Genomic DNA, 13,709 nt, shown 5'->3' with positions numbered 1-13,709 from the left:
TCCTCAAGTGGTTAAAGGGAACCCGAGGTGAGAGGGATATAGAGGCTGACATGGTTGTTTCCATTTAAATAATTGCCTGGCTGTCCTGCTGATCCCTGCCTCTAATAAGTTAAGCCATAGACCCTGAACAAGCATGCAGATCAATTATCTATGACAGATCAGATCAGTAGCACTGCCACGCAATGGTATTGTTTAAAAGTAAATAAATATGGCAGCTTCCATAGGTCTCACACCTTGTGTTCCTTTTAAAACAAATCTGAAGCAAAAATTACCTTATGAAATACTGAATTTTATGTGTAGTACAAATAATAGAATATTAGTAGCGAAGAAAATACGTTTTCCAGTACATGAAGAGTTTAAAAAAATGTATTAAAAAGAGCTTCTCTGAGGTATTGGACTAACTTGGAAATCACTCTAAATCACTTTGTGGTCTACAACACATAATGAACCTCCCCTCGACACACACAGTGACCATATACCTACCAGACAGTAACACTGCCTTGGATCCTCCTTCTATGATCTGTATTCTGCTGCTGACTGTGAGATTAAGGTTTTCGTAACCTGGGATGATTTTATGTTTACGGTTGAATGGATCCCAGACCTTTAGTCTACATAAGAAGAAACAATAGTTAGTGTTCAAGTAATTTTCCTGCTCCAGGAGTGGCATGAATAGAATAAAGGATTGATGCATTTTCGTTCTCTGAGAATATTCATACATAAATGAAGGCCTCTGTAGAGAGATATAACAAACTGGGAGAGAACAAAAAGGAAAAGCAAAGCGTACCTGCCGGCCACAGAGGAGTCTTTGTGTCACACGGGGAGTCCAATGCGGTCAGAGGCCCATCACACCTCACATATAGTCCAAACAATCAGCAACGATCCACAAGGACTCGACCCTCCAAAGTGAATTACAGCAAAATATTTATTTTTATATAGCGGTGTTACAGCACACTAAAAAGCACAACGTTTCGGGCAGAAGCCCTTTCTCAAGTGCTCACTTGAGAAAGGGCTTCTGCCCGAAACGTTGTGCTTTTTAGAGTGCTGTAACACCGCTATATAAAAATAAATATTTCGCTGTAATTCACTTTGGAGGGTCGAGTCCTTGTGGATCGTTGCTGATTGTAGAGAACAAAAAGGCACTGAGATATGGAAAGAGAAGATTGTGGTATTGAGAGAAAGAAAGAAAAGGTGGTGGGTGATAAAGAATGAAGAAGGTAGTGCTGAGGCAGAGGCCTATATGCAATTAACTTTTTCTCCTAGGTTTTCTTCTGTGATATTTTCACACTTTGTCAATAGATTGCCCTTTAATCCACCAGCAAGCAAGAAAATACGCAAAATAATAATTTTGATAGTACCTTTTCACCTACTTTTGCTACTTGTTCAAATGCAAGTGCTAAAAAATTATTTTAAATGGAAAATGAAAAATTATCTCCTAGGAAGTAACTCGGGGGGGAAAAAAATAATTGGGGCCAGAGAGAGAGAGAAAGAGGCACTGAAAAAAGAGAGGGGGTGCTCAGAGAGAGAGAAAGAGAGGGTGGTGCTGAGAGAGAAGAGAAGGTGGTACTGAAAAAGAGAGAGGGTGGTGCAGAGAGAGAGAAAGAGAGGGTGGTGCAGAGAGAGAGAAAGAGAGGGTGGTGCAGAGAGAGGGAAAGAGAGGGTGGTGCTGAGAGAGAAGAGAAGGTGGTACTGAGAGAGAGGGTGATGCAGAGAGAGAAAGAGAGGGTGGTGCAGAGAGAGAGAAAGAGAGGGTGGTGCAGAGAGAGAGAAAGAGAGGGTGGTGCTGAGAGAGAAGAGAAGGTGGTACTGAGAGAGAGGGTGATGCAGAGAGAGAAAGAGAGGGTGGTGCTGAGAGAGAAGAGAAGGTGGTACTGAAAAAGAGAGAGGGTGGTGCAGAGAGAGAGAAAGAGAGGGTGGTGCTGAGAGAGAAGAGAAGGTGGTACTGAGAGAGAGGGTGGTGCAGAGAGAGAAAGAGAGGGTGGTGCAGAGAGAGAAGAGAAGGTGGTACTGAAAAAGAGAGAGGGAGGTGCAGAGAGAGAGAAAGAGAGGGTGGTGCTGAGAGAGAATAGAAGGTGGTACTGAGAGAGAGGGTGGTGCAGAGAGAGAAGAGAAGGTGGTACTGAAAAAGAGAGAGGGTGGTGCAGAGAGAGAGAAAGAGAGGGTGGTGCTAAGAGAGAAGAGAAGGTGGTACTGAAAGAGAGAGAGGGTGGTGCTGAGAGAGAATAGAAGGTGGTACTGAAAGAGAGAGAAGGTGGTGCAGAGAGAGAGAAAGAGAGGATGGTGCTGAGAGAGAAGAGAAGGTGGTACTGAGAGAGAGGGTGGTGCAGAGAGAGAAGAGAAGGTGGTACTGAGAGAGAGGGTGGTGCAGAGAGAGAAGAGAAGGTGGTACTGAAAAAGAGAGAGGGTGGTGCAGAGAGAGAAGAGAAGGTGGTACTGAAAAAGAGAGAGGGTGGTGCAGAGAGAGAAGAGAAGGTGGTACTGAAAAATAGAGAGGGTGGTGCAGAGAGAGAGAAAGAGAGGATGGTGCTGAGAGAGAAGAGAAGGTGGTACTGAAAGAGAGAGAAGGTGGTGCAGAGAGAGAGAAAGAGAGGATGGTGCTGAGAGAGAAGAGAAGGTGGTACTGAAAGAGAGAGAGGGTGGTGCAGAGAGAGAGAAAGAGAGGGTGGTGCTGAGAGAGAAGAGAAGGTGGTACTGAAAGAGAGAGAAGGTGGTAAAGAGAAAGAGAGGGTGGTGCTGAAAGAGAAGAGAAGGTGGTACTGAAAGAGAAAGAGGGTGGTGCTGAAAGAGAGGGTGGTATTGAAAGAGAGGGTAGTGCTCAGGGAGAGAAAGAGAAGGTGGTACTGAAAGAGAGAGAAGTTGGTGCAGAGAGAAAAAGAGTGGTGCTGAGAGAGAAAGAGAAGGTGGTACTGAAAGAGAGATAAGAAGATGGTGGAGAGAGACAAGAAGGTGGTGCTGAGAGAGAGAATGATAAGGTTGGGGGTTGACCAGAATTGGTGTGAGAGGGACAGAAGGATTGGGGGCACAAGCAGTAGAATGGTATGAGCAAGATGGAAAACAAATTGGTTGGAATGAAGACAGTGAAGGGGATAGGAAAGTAATTTTTAAGGCAGGTTAGAAAAGTTAGTAGGAATCTGTGTGGCTGCCAAGGACATTGGCTTTATCCCAATGCCCATATTTTTAGAGATTTGATCTGGGATGTAAAAGACCTTTATACATAAATCAGTCTTGGAAACGTTAACCTCTTACTTGTTTTCTGAAGTTACTCCAAATACAATTCTATCAGCTGTGTCTGTTATAGCCATACAACAGATATTTGGTTCATTTTTTAGCCGTTTCTTGACCTGCAAATGAATTTACAGAATATGTTATAAAAAAAAAAGAACCTACAATAAAGTCTGAAGAAGCTACTATGGCCCAACTGAATAAACCCATCTAAAGAACTGGGAAGGATATTGAATGTACATCAACAACATATAAATATATCTTTAATCTCTAGCTAATGCCCTGTATACACATTCATGTCATGCGATGGTGATCGGAAGCCAATCCCTTGGGCGATATTGGCGGGTCGAGGAGTTTTCTGCTCTATACGGGAGTGATGTCGAGTGCGGGGGCAGGTAAGTGAAGAACAATGTAATCTACCATCACTTGGCCGAAATGATTTGGTAGGTGAATCACTGGCCGAGCGATAGAGGGCTGATGCTGGATTCTCTAGATTCTCGACAGAGGCGGTCATTAAAAATAAATTATTCTGGTTCATTATCACTCGCCTTGGCTATGGTTCATCTGGCCTGTGTAAAGACCTTAAATGTCAGATACCATGCTATCTAAATCTGCATATACTGTACACGCTGTACAATTCTCACCCAAGGCAGACAGTCAGTCTGGAAAGCTAGATTTTTTTTACATATACATTTATTGAGGTTTTTTTTTACAAATAACTTGTACATACAAGATACAGAGTACATAAAGGTACAGTCGCACTGTCATTACACTTACATTAGGAATACCAGTAAGTAAGATAAAAAAAATATATCAACAGCATAGCATATTTGCAACAATAGTACTACTCATATATTATGCCATTCTTTAGAGTCAGTGAAATGAATGCAAGTGAACCAGGAGGGAGAAAGAAGAAGAAAAAGAGAAAGAATGGGAGAATCTCCAACCACTAGCACCTCCACTACTTTGATTCATATCTCTGGCTAAGGGTTAGTGTCCATGATGCCCACACTTTTTCAAACTTATTTGGGCAATTTCTATTGGCATAAGTCAACCAGTATAGGGGTAACTTCAAAACTGTAGAAATGTATTTTCTAGCTAAAAAACATGTAAATCTAGTTAAATATTGGGCGTGTTTCCCAGCAGGGACCCCATCCAACAGCATCACTCTACTAGAGCAGAGAATGTGAGTGGATAATATGATATTTGATATAATCTCATAGCTCCGAACTGTCCCTCTTTTGAGAACCCAGTCCGTCTGTCTTCCTCATTTGTCCCGCTCTTAGGACTGATGTACAGAGCTATGTTATTACATGTCATTTTTCTACTGAAAATAACTTTAACCTTTAATCCCATCAATTAAATCGATATATTTCTTGATTTCAAATGTTAAAATGAAGAAACACTAATGATGATAGAATGGATCAGTGTGGTTTGAATGATAAATCTACATCTTTTGGTTCTGAATTCTTTATATATGCAGGATGAGGGGTTTGGTTAGAGGTGTGGCTTTTTTTTATCTCCAAAAGTTGGGAGGTATGTAATCTTATTCCAAAAGACCTGTATATTTGGACAGCTGCAAAACGTGCAGAAACGTGACCACAACCATTGCTCATTGTTACTGAGATGTTCACAAATAGTGGTTTTGGGCATAAAAAATGTAATGTGTGTATATAGCTTAAAGGACTTCCGAGGCCAAATGTTCCCCAAAAAATAAAAAAAGTTAGATACCTGTATAACTTTGGTGGACACGGAGGACACTGTCCACGCCCTCCGTGCCGTTCCGCCGGGTGCCCGCCTCTCAATATCCCCCCGAATGGCTCACGACCCCACGGCCAGGCTCTGCTGCCTGTATAAAGCTGGGCGCTGGCCGCGGCTGCGCACTCCGCATGGCCGCTACTGCGGCAGCGCAGCTCTAGAGCCAACCCCTGATCCACGCAACAGGCTATTTCCTGTAGCGTGGATCGAGGGGTTGGCCCTAGAGGTGCGCAGCCGCAGTAGCGGCCATGCGGAGTGCGCAGCCGCGGCCAGAGCCGGCGGCCATCTTTATACAGGCAGCAGAGCCCGACTCTGGCCGTGGGGTCATGAGCCATTCGGGGGGATATTGAGAGGCGGGCACCCGGTGGATCGGCACGGAGGGCGCGGACGGCGTCCTCCGTGTCCACCAAAGTTATACAGGTATCTAACTTTTTTATTTTTGGGGGGAACATTTGGCCTCGGAAGTCCTTTAAAAACATAATTTCATTCTCTACAGCCGATGAATCAGAGATAAACTTTTACTTATTGCATGATTGTGTTCCTTTCATATAGTTTATAGGGCATTCCTCAAGCCAAATACTTTTTTTGTTTTAATACTCTTATTCCCTATAAACTAAACAAGCCTCGCCCACAGTTTCTCCAGAGAGCCTTGGCACTCTAAGCCTTAGTAGCAAGGGCTTATGGAAGCTCAGTCTGGGCAGGAGGAGGAGGAGGAGATTACTAGCAAGAGATTTCAGAGGTAGAGGGGAGGAGGAGAGGGGAGTGAAGTTTTCACAAGCTGAGGGCTGGAGATGCACAGCAGCTTGCCTGTGTGTAATGTGATAAACAGAACATGGCCACTCAGTGTATCACAGGAATAAATAATCATAAACTGTTGAAGCTGTTTGCAGCCAGATTTGCTGTGTAAACTCTAAACTTTAGATACAATATATAGACATGTTCCTTATTATAGTTAGTTTTTCATCTCGGATCTGCTTTAAGTGTGCAGAGGACTTGCGATGCAGCTCTATGTAAACAATGTTGTCTCTACAATGTGATATACAGTAGTTAAAGCTTTCAGTGTTCCATGAGGAAGATTATAGATGGAGCTGCTAGTTTGTGGTAGGCCTATCACATGCTGATCCTAATTATAAATATTCCTCTGTGACTGCATCATTGTGCACATCTATTTATTGAAGCACATCATTCATCATGAGACATAATAAGAATATACATTACCAGTCCATTCTGAAGATCCCAGAGCGTTACGTAGCTAATTTTGTCAGCATCACAATAATTGGAGACAGAAAGGTAGCTGCCACTGTGTGTCAGGGCAGCATTGTGCAAAAACAGCATTGAGGTCTTGTCTTCTAGAGTGTGCAGGTGGCTCATAGTACCCAAACTAAACACACAAAGGTGATGTGCATAATATGAACATACAATCACCTGCAAAACACAACATGATATATTCAAACACTGAGTGGAATAAACTGCTAAACTTAAAAATACACATAGGCGTTTTATAGGATGCTCAGATCTCTAGTACATAGTACAATAAAATGTATTGCTTATTTTGCCATACATCATTGTGTTGTATGTTTTTTAATCTGAAATAATGTTTTTATTGAATCTACTGTCTAATCTAGTTAGTAGTGGATGTCTAAAGGTAGCCATACACTGAACTATTTATTTTGTCCGATTAGGTATACGACTAGACAGAATGTTTAATCCATTGTACATTTTTAACACTTGGAATTAATAAGTTATGTCTTTTGATTAATATTAAGAGCTAAAATAGATGGAAAGATTGTCCGTCAATGTAAGGGTTTTTTGACGATCATAAAATAACCACTACAATTGGATCAATACATTTATCTAACAATTGATATAAGATTGATCACTTAATGATCATGTACGCAGAAACTACATCAATTGCATTTGTGTATGTCGATGTCTGACTTCCGTCTGGAGTCTATAAAAATCGTGCAGGTCATGACGTCGCATTGCAATTGTCAGAGTGGGTGCATTAATAACAGACGTGTGAACAGATCCTTTGAATAATATAGGATCCAACGATGCGTCCATTCCTCAGCATGGAAAATGGACAAAATAGGGACAGTTTTTCCACTGAGTGTGAACCAAGCCTTCAACTCTGGTAACAAAGGCATGATACAAATAAAAAAACTCTTTTTGCAGTCTTTAAAAGTTGATTATAAGGAAAAGAAAAGGATGTTTAAAAATGATTTGCAAACAAAGATTTAAATTAAATTAAAGCCATGTTTATAAACATCAAAAATCTATTAACCCTTCGCACACTCACATGCAAATGTTCAAACAAATGCATTCACATATTCACTCATCCAGGCACAACTGTTATCCCTACAGCTAAATTAAAAGCCAGGGTTTTAGCTCACAGAAGAATGCATTCTTATGCTTAGTCACCTACACTGCGCAGAAGTACCCAGGTAAACATAGGTGTCCTAACTCTGGCCCTGTAACATGCATAGTGCAGACATGCAAACACATTCATTGCATCAAACCTATCAATGGATTAGGAGCACACATCCTAACTTCCTCTCCTGGGAAAGACGGTGCATCTTACCAATCGCACAAGGGAGCTAACGTTATGTGTCCACGTGCACCATGCGCATACACCAGCATAAGCTGTGTGCATGCTGACAAATACATACAGGGGAAGGAGGGAGTGCACTGAATTGGACCCTAGCCACAGGGGTCAGTAGTAAAATGGAAATACATATATCCAGGCACATCGCCTCTAGTTAGGACATTAAATAAATTATTAGGGAAAGGGAGGTGCTGAAGGGGGTGTGGCTAGAAAACAGCAAAAATCTATTAACCCTTCGCACACTCACATGCAAATGTTCAAACAAATGCATTCACATATTCACTCATCCAGGCACAACTGTTATCCCTACAGCTAAATTAAAAGCCAGGGTTTTAGCTCACAGAAGAATGCATTCTTATGCTTAGTCACCTACACTGCGCAGAAGTACCCAGGTAAACATAGGTGTCCTAACTCTGGCCCTGTAACATGCATAGTGCAGACATGCAAACACATTCATTGCATCAAACCTATCAATGGATTAGGAGCACACATCCTAACTTCCTCTCCTGGGAAAGACGGTGCATCTTACCAATCGCACAAGGGAGCTAACGTTATGTGTCCACGTGCACCATGCGCATACACCAGCATAAGCTGTGTGCATGCTGACAAATACATACAGGGGAAGGAGGGAGTGCACTGAATTGGACCCTAGCCACAGGGGTCAGTAGTAAAATGGAAATACATATATCCAGGCACATCGCCTCTAGTTAGGACATTAAATAAATTATTAGGGAAAGGGAGGTGCTGAAGGGGGTGTGGCTAGAAAACAGCAAAAATCTATTAACCCTTCGCACACTCACATGCAAATGTTCAAACAAATGCATTCACATATTCACTCATCCAGGCACAACTGTTATCCCTACAGCTAAATTAAAAGCCAGGGTTTTAGCTCACAGAAGAATGCATTCTTATGCTTAGTCATAGTGTTGGGCGAACATCTAGATGTTCGGGTTCGGGCCGAACAGGCCGAACATGGCCGCGATGTTCGGGTGTTCGACCCGAACTCCGAACATAATGGAAGTCAATGGGGACCCGAACTTTTGTGCTTTGTAAAGCCTCCTTATATGCTACATACCCCAAATTTACAGGGTATGTGCACCTTGGGAGTGGGTACAAGAGGAAAAAAAAATTTAGCAAAAAGAGCTTATAGTTTTTGAGAAAATCGATTTTAAAGTTTCAAAGGGAAAACTGTCTTTTAAATGCGGGAAATGTCTGTTTTCTTTGCACAGGTAACATGCTTTTTGTCGGCATGCAGTCATAAATGTAATACATATAAGAGGTTCCAGGAAAAGGGACCGGTAATGCTAACCCAGCAGCAGCACACGTGATGGAACAGGAGGAGGGTGGCGCAGGAGGAGAAGGCCACGCTTTGAGACACAACAACCCAGGCCTTGCATGAGGACAAGAAGCGTGCGGATAGCATGCTTTGTACCACCATGCAGTCATAAATGTAATAAAGATAAGTGGTTCAATAAACAGGGACCACGCGGCAACGCTAACCCAGCAGCAGCACACGTGATGGAACAGGAGGAGGCGCAGGAGGAGAAGGCCACGCTTTGTGAGACACAACAACCCAGGCCTTGCATGAGGACAAAAAGCGTGCGGATAGCATGCTTTGTACCGCCATGTAGTCATAAATGTAATAAAGATAAGAGGTTCAATAAACAGGGACCACGCGGCAACGCTAACCCAGCAGCAGCAGCAGCAGCAGCACACGTGATGGAACAGGAGGAGGCGCAGGAGGAGAAGGCCACGCTTTGTGAGACACAACAACCCAGGCCTTGCATGAGGACAAAAAGCGTGCGGATAGCATGCTTTGTACCGCCATGTAGTCATAAATGTAATAAAGATAAGAGGTTCAATAAACAGTGACCACGCGGCAACGGTAACCCAGCAGCAGCAGCAGCACACGTGATGGAACAGGAGGAGGCGCAGGAGGAGAAGGCCACGCTTTGTGAGACACAACAACCCAGGCCTTGCATGAGGACAAAAAGCGTGCGGATAGCATGCTTTGTACCGCCATGTAGTCATAAATGTAATAAAGATAAGAGGTTCAATAAACAGGGACCACGCGGCAACGGTAACCCAGCAGCAGCAGCAGCAGCAGCAGCACACGTGATGGAACAGGAGGAGGCGCAGGAGGAGAAGGCCACGCTTTGTGAGACACAACAACCCAGGCCTTGCATGAGGACAAAAAGCGTGCGGATAGCATGCTTTGTACCGCCATGTAGTCATAAATGTAATAAAGATAAGAGGTTCAATAAACAGGGACCACGCGGCAACGGTAACCCAGCAGCAGCAGCAGCAGCACACGTGATGGAACAGGAGGAGGCGCAGGAGGAGAAGGCCACGCTTTGTGAGACACAACAACCCAGGCCTTGCATGAGGACAAAAAGCGTGCGGATAGCATGCTTTGTACCGCCATGTAGTCATAAATGTAATAAAGATAAGAGGTTCAATAAACAGTGACCACGCGGCAACGGTAACCCAGCAGCAGCAGCAGCACACGTGATGGAACAGGAGGAGGCGCAGGAGGAGAAGGCCACGCTTTGTGAGACACAACAACCCAGGCCTTGCATGAGGACAAAAAGCGTGCGGATAGCATGCTTTGTACCGCCATGTAGTCATAAATGTAATAAAGATAAGAGGTTCAATAAACAGGGACCACGCGGCAACGGTAACCCAGCAGCAGCAGCAGCAGCAGCAGCACACGTGATGGAACAGGAGGAGGCGCAGGAGGAGAAGGCCACGCTTTGTGAGACACAACAACCCAGGCCTTGCATGAGGACAAAAAGCGTGCGGATAGCATGCTTTGTACCGCCATGTAGTCATAAATGTAATAAAGATAAGAGGTTCAATAAACAGGGACCACGCGGCAACGGTAACCCAGCAGCAGCAGCAGCAGCACACGTGATGGAACAGGAGGAGGCGCAGGAGGAGAAGGCCACGCTTTGTGAGACACAACAACCCAGGCCTTGCATGAGGACAAAAAGCGTGCGGATAGCATGCTTTGTACCGCCATGTAGTCATAAATGTAATAAAGATAAGAGGTTCAATAAACAGGGACCACGCGGCAACGGTAACCCAGCAGCAGCAGCAGCACACGTGATGGAACAGGAGGAGGCGCAGGAGGAGAAGGCCACGCTTTGTGAGACACAACAACCCAGGCCTTGCATGAGGACAAAAAGCGTGCGGATATAGCAGCAATGCTTTTTGCCGCCATGCAGTCATAAATGTAATACAGATGAGAGGTTCAATAAACAGGGACCGGAAACGCTAAACCATCCCAGATGTTCATCGGTCATGTTACTTGGTTGGGGTCCAGGAGTGTTGCGTAGTCGTTTCCAATCCAGGATTGATTCATTTTAATTTGAGTCAGACGGTCTGCATTTTCTGTGGAGAGGCGGATACGCCGATCTGTGATGATGCCTCCGGCAGCACTGAAACAGCGTTCCGACATAACGCTGGCTGCCGGGCAAGCCAGCACCTCTATTGCGTACATTGCCAGTTCGTGCCAGGTGTCTAGCTTCATGCCCGGTTTCAGGTCCAGCGGTGCCAGCCACAAATCCGTCTGTTCCTTTATTCCCCTCCAAATTTCCTCCCCTGTGTGCTGCTTATCCCCAAGGCAGATCAGCTTCAGCAACGCTTGCTGACGCATGCCAACAGCTGTGCTGCACTGCTTCCACGATCCTACTGCTGCTGGTGCTGGGTTAGCATTTCCGGATGAGGTACAGCTTTGAGATGCGTTGGAGGAGAAGGAGTCAGAGAGGTAGGTGCTGCTGTTGTTATCCAGCTGTTTGCGGCGTGGGCAACACCCGCGCCGTAGCAGGTGAGGAATCGCTGCCAGGCTCCACAAGGTTCACCCAGTGCGCGGTAAGGGAGATGTATCGACCCTGGCCGAACGCACTCGTCCAGGTGTCAGTGGTGAGGTGAACCTTGCAGGCAACGGCATTCTTCAAGCTTCGGGTTATTTAGCTGACCACGTGCTCATGCAACTCAGGCACTGCAGAGCGCGCAAAGTGGTAGCGGCTGGGAACCACGTAACGTGGGATGGCCACTGACATCATGCCCTTGAAGCTGTTTGTCTCCACCACTCGATATGGCAGCATTTCGCAGGCCAGAAGCTTGGCTATGCTGGCTGGCTGTTACTGCCACGGCCCGGGGGTCATTTGCTGGCAATTTCCTCTTGTGCTCAAACATCTCAGAAACAGACAACTCAACCGTAGCGCTGCACACCGAAGGGCTGTTGGTTGTTGTGTTTGATGAACACTGGGAGACCTCAAGAGCACTAGTCCGGAAAGTGACAGTGTCAGCATCGTCTGATGTTTGTGAATGTTGTGAACCACGCAATGGCTGGGCTACTGCTGCTGCTGAGGCGGGTCTGGTGGTGAGTCTGGTGAACCCAAGGGAGGCAGTGTTGCTGGTGGTACCCTGTCCTGCCGCGTTTGCCCACAGAGTGGGATGTTTGGATAGAATGTGGCGGCTCATGCTGGTGGTGGAGAGGTTGTTAATACTTTTCCCCCTGCTCAGGCGGGTCTTGCACACCTTGCAAATCGCCATGGTAACATCCTCAGTGCAGTCTTCAAAGAAAGCCCAGACTTTAACTGGCTGAGGACTCGGACCTCGTGCGTGATGTGCTGGTGCTGCTTAACCCACTGCTGGACGCTTGAGAGGTCATCCAAGTAATTATCTGGTCCTGTTCTTTTGGATCTGTGAGGGTTGTTGTCCTGGACAACATGGGCAGTATTGAGTGGGTTTTCTTGGGTGCTCCCCTGTGGCCTGTACGTGAACCGTCAGGGGAAACACCTCTTCCCTTGCCCCTCCCTCTTTCACCGGATTTCTTCCTCATTTCACTTATCCTTAAAGTACACGCTGACTGGCAGCAGTACAGTGGCAGTACAGAAATGCTATACAGTGGTGGGTGAGCGGTGTACCACTATTGTCAGCAGTGACACAGAGCACAATGCTATACAGTGGCGGGTGAGCGGTGTACTACTGTTCCCAGCAGACACAGAGTGGAAGTAAACACAATGCTATATAGTGTGGCTGAGCCGTGTACACAGAGTGGCATTAAACACAATGCTATATAGTCTGCTATATAGTCACCCCGAACAGGGTGATGTTCTGCAGAACCCGAACAGTGGCAAACACTGTTCGCCCAACACTACTGGGAGGGAACGCAGATTTTAGTACCTAAACACACGATACAACATGTTTTCCGGGGTCGGACTCTGAGGCACATACAGATGGTCCCGATCATCATCCTCATCATACAACTCTTCTCCTGAGTCTGACCCACCCACCACCTCTGCCACCCCAACATCCCCAGACACAGACCCCTCATCGTCCTCAACATTAACTTGGGATGCTGGCCTGAGCCAGACCTCCTCCTCCACATCAGGCCCCATCATCTCCTCAATGGCAGCCCTCATTAATCGCTCTGGCGACGGACTGATGGACACAACGTTCTCCTCCGGGGAGGGCTGCTGCTGACCACTGGCTGCTGGGGTGGATGTTATAGCTTGCGTGGGGCGTTGGCTGTTGCTGTTGTTGGGAGTGCTGCTCACAGCGGAGGTCTCTGGGGAACTCATGTTGAGCTCATATAGTGGTTGACGGTGAGTGGAGTATTACTGATCCCAGCAATATACACACTGACTGGCAGAGTACGCAATGCTATATAGTGTGGCTGAGCGGTGTACACAGAGTGGCAGTAAACACAATGCTATATAGTCTGGCTGAGCGAGCGGTGTACTACTGTTCCCAGCAGAATCAGAGTGGCAGTAAACAATGGTATATAGTCTGGCTGAGCGGTGTACATAGAGTGTCAGTAAACAATGGTATATAGTCTGGCTGAGCGAGCGGTGTACTACTGTTCCCAGCAGAATCAGAGTGGCAGTAAACAATGGTATATAGTCTGGCTGAGCGGTGTACATAGAGTGTCAGTAAACAATGGTATATAGTCTGGCTGAGCGAGCGGTGTACTACTGTTCCCAGCAGAATCAGAGTGGCAGTAAACAATGGTATATAGTCTGGCTGAGCGGTGTACACAGAGTGTCAGTAAACAATGGTATATAGTCTGGCTGAGCGGTGTACACACAATGCTATATAGTCTGCTATATAGTGTCAG

General features: G+C 45.7%; 1 protein-coding gene across 1 annotated transcript in view; it reads right to left on the bottom strand.

Annotated features, from left to right (window-relative positions):
• The window catches only part of LOC137546453 (uncharacterized), an 82,064-nt gene that overhangs the window by 8,161 nt on the left and 60,194 nt on the right, over nt 1-13,709 (bottom strand). The window contains exons 13-15 of the mRNA XM_068268948.1: nt 6,196-6,402; nt 3,244-3,338; nt 484-608 (exon numbers count right to left, since the gene is read on the bottom strand). Of these exons, the coding sequence (XP_068125049.1) occupies nt 484-608; nt 3,244-3,338; nt 6,196-6,402 (427 nt within the window). The remainder of the gene's footprint in view (nt 1-483; nt 609-3,243; nt 3,339-6,195; nt 6,403-13,709) is intronic.

Source organism: Hyperolius riggenbachi, chromosome 1 (assembly GCF_040937935.1).
Source record: "Hyperolius riggenbachi isolate aHypRig1 chromosome 1, aHypRig1.pri, whole genome shotgun sequence".
Classification (NCBI taxonomy): Eukaryota; Metazoa; Chordata; class Amphibia; order Anura; family Hyperoliidae; genus Hyperolius; species Hyperolius riggenbachi.
This window is presented reverse-complemented; position numbering and strand designations above follow the sequence as displayed.